The sequence below is a fragment of the Apus apus genome, chromosome Z, assembly GCF_020740795.1.
Source record: "Apus apus isolate bApuApu2 chromosome Z, bApuApu2.pri.cur, whole genome shotgun sequence".
In the NCBI taxonomy this organism is placed as follows: domain Eukaryota; kingdom Metazoa; phylum Chordata; class Aves; order Apodiformes; family Apodidae; genus Apus; species Apus apus.
This window is the reverse complement of record NC_067312.1, coordinates 7578059-7587909: the sequence shown is the minus strand read 5'-3', so window position 1 is coordinate 7587909 and position 9851 is coordinate 7578059. Positions and strand designations below refer to the sequence as shown.

The 9851-nt window shown below is 44.6% G+C and overlaps 1 protein-coding gene across 1 annotated transcript; it reads left to right on the top strand.

Moving 5' to 3' along the window:
- The first annotated feature begins 5019 nt into the window (after positions 1 to 5019).
- On the top strand, positions 5020 to 6591 carry LOC127395584 (uncharacterized). The gene has a single exon (XM_051642731.1). It carries the CDS (start codon positions 5020 to 5022, stop codon positions 6589 to 6591), a length of 1572 nt encoding a protein of 523 aa, XP_051498691.1.
- The last annotated feature ends 3260 nt before the right edge of the window (positions 6592 to 9851 follow it).

Here is a 9851-nt window from a genome sequence, read left to right as displayed (position 1 = left end):
TCAGTTAAGAACAAGCTTATGCTTATTTTAGAACCGATTTATTCCTAATATTAACATTGCCTGAGAATGTACCTAAGGACAGACCGGATGAGAACTATCACCCCTGTGGTTACAGGGCACAGACCTGTTTGGTGCTCTGTCTGGCAGTCAATTGTCCCATCCTTCTCACCACAGAATAAGCCAGGTCCCAGCTGACTTGCAGATATCATCAGGCTTGCGCTTTCTGTGGACAGCAAAGACATTCTACACTGGAGTTACTCACCTGTCTTTTTATACTTACAAATCAGATGCGCAATATAAGCTAGTTAAGTATGCTCCATGGTTAACTGAGTAAAGAGATTGACCCCTCTATTTTGCTGTACATCTGATTTATTTAAAAACTTTGTTAAGAATGAGTGCAATTTATAAATATTTATTTCCCGTCATTGCATTTAATGGCAACAAAGGGGAACTAAATAAAATTTCAATGACTATGCCGTAACTATTAACATTTAATGTGAAGAAACCTGACCCTTATGTCACTTCTGATTGTGTTTGCCTTGCCTCTTCTGTGTGGTCAAAAACTTTGTTAGCCCTAGCCCAAACTACAACAGGTTATTTTATTTCCATTTCTTTTGGGGGTCAAAAAGTTTATCAGCTCACTGAAATTTTCTGTATCTTGCTTGAAGGTGGCATTTCTTTTATGAATCTATGAAATACCTGGAACTGAAGCTTATTAGAAGGCTGTTTTTCTTTAGCGCTTACCTCCCCCTTCCTTCACCCCTGCCCCAATCTTACTTTTCTGGTCTTGGACAAATGTAACCATTATTCCATCCTAGTCATGTGTGCAAAAATTTCATTTTTTACTCTGTGGGTGGTAAGGATGGAGGTTGAAATGATGATGCAGCTCCTGTTCACCTCAGTCAAGAACAGGCTGTCCTCAATCCGCACATTCAACATTTCTTTTTCTTACTTATTTTGTGAGCAAGTGCTCTATTAGCAGAAAGAATCAGAGAGCCAAAAAAACCCCCAAAGATTATTTCCCTTCCAGTAACTCCAAATAGTCTTCACTGAAGTCTTTTTTGCTGGACTATTCATACATGGTTGAAGTGAATATAGGTATCAGTTACAGCCATACACAGAATTTATTTACATATGGTCTGAATATAAAATGCAGTTTAGAAAAGGGTTGAGGATGGACAAGTGATGTGAGGTAGCGAGACTGTATTTGAGAACCAGCCACAAACTTTCTTTTTGAAGTCTTTTATCAATTACATAAACTGAAAGATGAAGTTATTATAAGGATTCTGGTGATTTGGGCACTTTTAGTCCTTGAGATACAGGAATTCTGTGGCAGCTTTTCTTCACAACAGGAATGCCAATCTGAAATGGACTGGAAACTAGTTGTAGGACCAAAATACCCATTCTTGTTTTTATAGACTCTACTCTGATTTTGCAAATGATTCTAAAAAAGAAAGGAGAACTTGCACAATTTTCCAGACAGGAAATAGAAGTACTTGTGAACTTTAAGCCTGGATTAATTGTAGTTGCTATTTTGGAAGTCTGCAGTCTGAACTGTCACCTGGAAATACTTGTCTTCTGCTACTGACCATAGCAGGAGCCTAAAGCAGCCATGATCATTATTTCAGCATTTTAGGTTAATATTTGAAAACTAAGGAAAATGAACTATTTTGCACAGGAGTCTGTGATTTGAGCTTTAAGGTCAAACTCCCTTCCTGTTCCCATGTTGCAAAAAACTAACAAACAGAAACCAACCAACTCAAAAAATATGCTGATAGGAGATGGAAACAAGTTAGTAATTAGCTGTCTTGGCCTTCCAATTTAACAGCCAGATTAGATTAAAAAAAAAGCAACAACAAAACAAGCAAACAGAATTAGTTGTTTTTAACTCTAGTCCTTAGGCACACTAAGAAATTAAATAGTGCACTGAATTTCTGTGATAATTGGCATCAGTTCTAGAGAAATAATTTTTTGTTACTTTCATCTGCTAGAATAAACATAGTGTCAGTTTATTGTGTAGAGCACTCCCATGCCTTGAATGAAAAGTTAGCATATCTTTCCACCTGTTCCACTGCAAAGGAAAGACATACCATGACTGAAAAACAGTTCTTCTCCTCTTATTTATCCGAAGGAAAACAAAACAAACAAAACCAAAACCAACAACCAAACGCCCCCCCCAAAAAAGAAACAAAACAACCAATCAACCTCCTTCTTAGAACTTTCAGGCTACTAATTTTTCCTCAGTGTTTTGCAGACCTTATAAGAAGCAAATGTAACATCAAGGTCCTATTTGATGTCCAAGCCCTTGTTTATGGAAAAGAGCAGTAGTGCTTAAAATCCTGACTTTAACAGTCTTGCAAGGTCTTAAACACCCCTGTAGACATGTTATATCCAAGAATCTAAGTATCTTGGCTAGCCTTACAGCCCTTTCCTGCTTCCCCATGAAGTCCCTCCCATAGGAGAGAGTCCTCACGAACCTCTCCTTCATGAGTCCTTCCCACAAGGTCAGTAACAAGCTGCTCCAGTGTGGGCTTCCCAGAGTCATGGGCTCCTTTGGGAACAGCTGACTTCACTGGTACCAGGGTCTTCCAAAGATGCATAATCAGAGCCTACTGGCAGCAAATCCACTGGCCACAAAATCCAAATCTACTGGCCAAGTTCACCCACCCTGGTGCCTCCAGGGAATGCTCTACCACATTCCTCCATGAGTGCAGGGGATCAGCCTGCCATCTTGCCATGGGTTGCAGGGAAACTTTTGCTCAGGAACCTTCTTCCCCTTCTTCCTCACCAACCACCATTACTGCTCTCCTTCCCCAGCACAGCTCTTCTCCCCTAAGTGCTAGCTCTGCTCAGTTGTTATAGCTGTTCTTTCATATGTTACTCACTGAGGTGCATCTGTTGTCCCTTTAATGGCTCTTTGGCTGGATTTTGGAGCAGGGGCTGTTTCTCACCTTCTTACCAGAGCCACTCTTGGGTCCCTTCCCCCACTACCAAAAAATCCCACCAAACTAAAAATGCACAATATTTAAAAGGCTGTGAAAATTTATATACAGAAAAAGTGCAATGGAGTTAAGTGCCTTACAGTACATCACCTTTCCATTCATCCTCACTATCCTCTTCTTTGCTTCTCCTGTTTGTAAAAAGTTAAATTTACTCTCTAGCTGAATGACAAATCTGGGCCCTCTTTCACCAATAAATCTCTACAGTGGAAGAGAGGGATAAAGTTGAGTCATGAAAAGGGTTAAAGACTGAGCACTACTAGTCATTGCTTTCTTACTTTTGCTGCCCCCTTCCATCAAGGATATCCAAAAACTGAGCTGATCACGTGAACAAGCTCCTAAATACTGAGAATGAGCAGCGGCAGCTTTTCTTTCTATCTTACTTCCATTTCCTCTCAGCTTCATACAACTTGCATATCTATTCTATGTCTGTGAGGGATTTCACTGGCAGCATGCAAGACATTTACTGTACACTTAGCTATGCACTTCTCAGACTGCCACTAATATTTAATTTATACCTTCACAACACTGACGACACTGTGAAATCAACAATAGAACTCTCCTGTGTAGATGTATGGCACATGTTAAATGGAAATGTCTGAAGAAATTAGAGTGTATAAGAAACTATCTTGTCTAATAAAATCTTAGTGTGGCATTCAGAATGTACAGTGCTTGTCTCGAACAATCCAAGAGATAAGTGATGGACTTTGGCACTCAGGATATCTGTTGTCTGTCTTGTGGCATCTGAGAGTTGAACAACATTCGTTGATGGACTAAAGAGATGTCTCAGCAACCCACTCAACTGTTTTGCTTCCCCTCCTGCAATGTGTACCTGAGAACTGGGGAGTTTAATGTGGGACATGCTGAGCTTGGAGAAAAAAAGGAGATCTACAGCTGGTGCTGGGACAGTGATAACCAGGCCTTGATATATCTCATGAAAATCACCAACTTAGCAGGACAAGACAAAGAGTGCTGGTCTCAAGCCACTTCCTAGGACTGAAACTCCACTGCAATAAACTAATCCTGTGGTGCCAGTTGTCTCAACCTCCTCTTTGAAATGGCTGGTCTTAACATTTAGCCAAACAAAGACTATCTGCAGGACATAGCCCTGGAGCCGTACCTACCCCCCTGCTATCTCGGAGGAGCACAGAGAAGATAGCAGGATTTTCTCCCTTATTCAGGGAGAAAAGTGGGGGTGCAGTGGGCAAGAACTGTATAAAAATCTGGGACACTATGGGTGCATTTGAAGCACTTCCCCACCAGGAACCACTTCCCCACCGACGACATCGCTGGACCGTGGTGGTAACTATGCTCTTGCTTGCTGTCCTCTGTATTTCTGCTTTCTCCTTTCTTTTCTGTCTCTGTTTTCCTCCCTGTCCTATCCGCTCTAGGGACTTTGCTGTGTTACTCTAATAAAAGCTTGTTGTGCGTGTGACATCTGACCTCGTTTGCGTCTTAATTTCACCATTCGGGATCACCTTTAATAAAAAAGTGCCACGTATCCGAATACCGGATCGTGACATTAATTGGCGTCACGGACAGGATACCAATGGTGAAAGTGTCACAAGTTTTTTTGTATGCCTCGGTGTCCGTAGGGGAAAAGCCTACGGGGGGCTTTTGTGGTTGACCTCTTAGGATTCAGAACTGTAGCTTTCTCTTGCTCGGAGAGGAGAGAAGCTAGGGGCCCCCGTTCCTTGTGGTTGGAGGTTTTTCGGCGGAACGGTGGGTCGGCGTCTCCGCCTCTTGGAGAGGTGCCTTAGGGCCGTTGGAGACGATTACCTATTCGCCTAGCAAGCGGATAGGCTTGGGGGATAGGACGATTTCCTGTCTCTTTTGTATTTTTGTTGTTGTTGTTGTTTTTGGAGTTCTGATCCGTTGATAAGAGGGCTGAGTTTGTAATTGTGAATTAAGAAAGTTAAGCGTGTGTATCCTCTCAGGGAGTGTTGTCAGTGGCCGTCGTGAAATCTAAGTTCTTGCCCTTCCTGAGACGTTTGGCCCTGATTTTGTGAGTTAAGTAATAATGGAAAAGGAAATTCATACGGGGGAATCCTCCCCTAGTGTTGATCCCGAGACATTGTTTAAGATTTTGGAAACTTGTAATGCCCGTCCGTCAGTCTCGGGACAGGACTGGGCTAAAGAAAATTGGCATAATTTACAGAGTGTGGCAGATCGTATCTCTGCATTACAAAAGGAGGCCAAGCGGCGATTCAGGAAAGGCAAAGGCATAGTCTGTGCGGTACTAGGAGCTTGCCTGGTGTCGGCGGCGCAGCACCGAGCTGACTGCCAGACCAAGAAAGGAAAAGTTATCGCATCTCTGCAAACATTAGTCGAGTCGTTACAGGACCAAATTGCTGGCCTTAAAAGAGAGAATGTTGAGCTCCGGGAGAAATTAGAGAGTGAAAAGGCTCACTCGGATTCTTTGAAGTACGCTCTGTGGGAAGAGCGTACCTCTCGGTCTGAGCAAGGGGCAGAAGTGCAGATGAATGAATTGGAAGAAAAGCGTGACTATATTAGGAGAGTGAGTCCCATTTATCCTCAAAAAGAGTTGCGGGAAGCTAAAGCCCGATCAGATAAAATTCCACAGTTACGCCCCCTGATTAAAAGGGAATACTATTATGAGGACCCGGATGATGAACAACCTTCCTCGGTAACTAAGGAGGTCCCATATTCAGCCACCGAGCTGGCAAAGCTAAAGAAAGAATTCGCACGTAACGCCAAAGAGTCAGAAACGGAGTATGTGTGGCGAGTCTCTTTGTCCGGGGGTGACCAAATTTTATTAACTGAAAAAGAGGCTGAAGGATACTGGGGACCCGGTGTCTTTTTAACTACTGGCGACCAGAGGGCCCCGTGGTCACTCACACAACGCGCCGCTTATTGGGCTAGTGGATTAGATCCCCTAGAGAGGGGGGACCCATTGGCTATTGTTGGAACCATGGAACAAATATTAGAGAGTGTACAGAAAGCAGCCTGTTTGCAAATGATGCACAACGGGCAGCTGAATCCTTATCAGGAGTCCCCAATGTTATTGACAGTGGATCCGGAAAGGATGACCCCATTAATTCGTGGGCTCCCTGAATCCCTTAGACCTGTTGGGATTCAACTGCAAGGACAAATTAAAGCTACCAGCCCACTTGCGCGACTGGAAGAGATCGTAACTCAAGATCATAACACCCAAAAGTCAAAAACATGGACCTGGGGAGAGATTGCACAGGAGCTGATTAATTATGGCCGGAAATATGGGCCAATTAATCCCTCTCCTCATCGGTCAGAAACTAAAGCAGTCCGATGGGCAAGTCCGTCCCCTCGTGACAGACCCCCAGGTAAAGGATTTAGACGTCCCCCACCTAACCTTATTGCCCCGACGGCAAGGAGAGACCTTTGGCATCTTGGTTGGCAAAAGGGGATTCCGCGTGAATTAATGGATGGAACCCCCACAGATGTGTTGAGAAAAATGGTGACTGCTTGGCCAGATAAACCGCCCGTTTCCGCGGTGTGTGAGAAATCTGCCTGTGAAGAAACAATAGCCAGTGCCCCCCCACTCATAGATTTGAAGGACCCCATTCTGACTATGAAAGCCGAACAGGGAAACTAGATGCCTCGCTCCCCGTAGGTGGGAGGGGAGACGGAGGCTGGATGTATATTAGACAACTCACCAGGAATATTGACGGAGATGTGTTGATAACAACTACTGTAGGCCCTCGTAAAGTGCCCATTACCTTTTTAGTAGACACTGGAGCTCAAATCTCTGCTCTTACAGAAAGGGACGCAAAAAGTTGCGGTGTAGAACCTTCCAAGAAACCCCTGCGAATAATGGGTGCCGTGGGCGCCGCACAAATCGTAGTCTCCGCGTTTGTTAAAATCCTATTGCCAGGAGAGGATGATTTCATTTCTGTGAGAATGGCGATTGGTGAATTTCCCTTCAGTTTGTTGGGCATTGATGTTTTGCAGGGGCGAACATGGACCGACGACCAGGGGAAACAGTGGGCGTTTGGTATCTCTAACATGCAGGTTCGCCTGTTACAAACCGCGCCGCCCCTTCCCCCATCCAAAATAACTAACGTTAAGCCATATGCATTGCCCCTGGGTGCCAGAGCAGGAATCACTCCGGTGATTGAAGATCTAAAGCAAAAAGGGGTGGTCGTCCCCTGCCATTCCCCTTTTAACTCCCCGGTCTGGCCAGTAAAGAAACCAAACGGGAAATGGAGGCTCACAATAGATTATCGCAGGTTAAATGCCAACACAGCTCCTTTAACTGCTGCCGTGCCAAACATTGCTGAACTCATTGCTCTGATACAAGAGCAGGCACACCCTATCATGGCTACTATCGATGTCAAAGATATGTTTTTCATGGTCCCTTTGCAGGTAGAAGACAGAGATCAATTTGCTTTTATATGGGAAGGACAACAATATACCTTCACACGCCTTCCCCAAGGGTACAAACACTCTCCCACTTTAGCACATCATGCTCTAGCACAGGAACTCGAGCTGATTCCCAGAGAGGACGGGGTGAAAGTATATCAATATATTGATGATGTGCTAATTGCTGGAGATCAAGTGGAAGCTGTGCAAACCACCCAGGAGCGCATAATCTCTCACTTGGAAAATATAGGTTTGCAAATTCCAGCAGAAAAGGTACAGCTGCCCTCTCAGGAAGTAAAGTTCTTGGGCATCTGGTGGAGAGGAGGTAAAACTTGTATTCCCCCAGAAACCCTGACTACTCTGGAGCAGGTCACAAAACCAGAATCGAAAAAGGAGCTACAACATGTTTTGGGGTTACTGGTGTTTTGGCGAAAGCACATACCCGATTTTTCTATCATAGCAAGACCCCTATATGATTTACTGCGGAAGAGGGCACAGTGGCAATGGACTGAAGTACATGATGAAGCTCTAAAACTGTTAATTTTTGAAGCTACGGCACACCAAGCCCTGGGCCCAATTCACCCTTCCGACCCAGTTCACATAGAGTGGGGCTTTGCATTAAGTGGCATGTCTGTGCACTTGTGGCAAAAAGGGCCACAAGGACCGGTTCGGCCGATTAGTTTTTACTCTCGCAGCTTTAAAGATGCTGAGAAGAGGTATACCCCTTGGGAGAAGGGTTTGTTTGTGGTAAGCATAGCACTGCGCGAAGCCGAAAGAACAATTCGGCAACAACCACTGGTACTTAGAGGCCCATTTAAGGTACTTAAATCAGTATTGTCGGGGACCCCACCCCCTGACGGGGTGGCCCAACGAGCATCTGTAAGGAAATGGTACGCCCAAATTGAGCACTATTGCGAAATTTTCAAAGTGACTGAAGGGACTCCCGTAATGTTGTCTATCCAGGAAGAGCCGGAGGGTGAGGCTACAGAGATAAACCTCCCTCCTGTTATACAGGTAGCGCCTCCGTTCACTGGGCAGTTGGAAAATGCCTGGTTCACGGATGCCTCTGCAAGACGAGAGGGAAAGGTGTGGAAATACCGGGCAGTCGCTTTGCGAGTTGATAATGAACAGGAAATAATTACTGAGGGTGAGGGTAGTGCACAAGTCGGGGAACTAGTAGCAGTGTGGAGTGTTTTTCAGCATGAATCTCAAACTTCCTCTCCTGTCTATATCTACACTGACTCTTATGCTGTCTTCAAGGGATGCACAGAGTGGCTCCCCTTTTGGGAACAAAATGAATGGGAAGTAAACCGCATTCCCATTTGGCAGAAAGATAAGTGGCAAGAAATTTTAACCATTGCAAGGTTCATTTGCTGTTGCATGGGTAGCTGCTCATCAGGATGGTAAGTCCCCTACAAGCCAATGGAATAACAAAGCAGATGAACTGGCCCGCTTAGCACCTTTGCAGAACTCCCCCATAGAAGAAGACTGGGAGAGGCTCTTGGAGTGGCTGCATGTAAAAAGGGGACATTCAGGAATCAAAGATTTACATTGTGAAGCCCATGCCCGAGGCTGGCCTGTTACCCGAGAACAGTGCAAAACCTGTATTTCTGCCTGTGACCAGTGCTGTACCCGCCTTGAAAAGCACCCCCTAGAAGATGATCCCTTGCATTTGAGAACTGGAAAGGGACTATGGGAAGCCTGGCAGGTAGATTATATTGGTCCCTTCCGGAAATCAGAAGGCAAGCAATATGTATTAGTGGGAGTAGAAATTCTATCAGGATTAGTCCAGGCAGAAGCTTTTGCACGGGCTACAGGGGAAAACACAGTTATTGGCCTGAAAACATGGTTTGGGACACTCCCAAAACCTCAAACAATTCAATCAGATAATGGCACACATTTTACTGCTAAAATGGTGCAAGACTGGGCAAAACAGGAGGGAATCAATTGGATTTTCCACACTCCCTACTATCCTCAAGCAAATGGAATAGTGGAAAGAACTAATGGCATGTTAAAACGTTTTCTGAAACCACAAGGCAGCAGGTGGACATCAAGACTGAGGGATGCAGTTACAGCCGTGAATAGCCGATGGGGAAGGAATGGATGTCCAAAATTGACAGCCTTTTGCCCCAAAGCTCCCACTATTTTACCTGCTCCCAATGAATCAGATCACCAAACACACCCCTCCTATTACCCAGGACAACCAGTCCTGGTGGACCTCCCCACAGCTGGGAGAGTCCCCCTTGTGCTAAAATTACCCCTAAACCGGTATATATGGAAAGCCAGAGATGCTAATGACAAAGAGCACAAAATCAACACAAGATGGATTGTCCCATCCTTTTAATATTAACCTGGTCCTTCATTTAGGACCGAGGATCTTCTCTTTTTGTCTCTTTACAGGCACAGAACCAAGAGGATCAAATCTCTGCTGTGCAGCTTTATGGGAGAATTGACTCCTGAATCCCTTGTAATTGTGTGTATTGTTTGTATAAT

Bases quoted from the DNA above. Each gene is read 5' to 3' on its own strand.
- LOC127395584 (XM_051642731.1), top strand. From the start codon at position 5,020: ATGGAAAAGGAAATTCATACGGGGGAATCCTCCCCTAGTGTTGATCCC.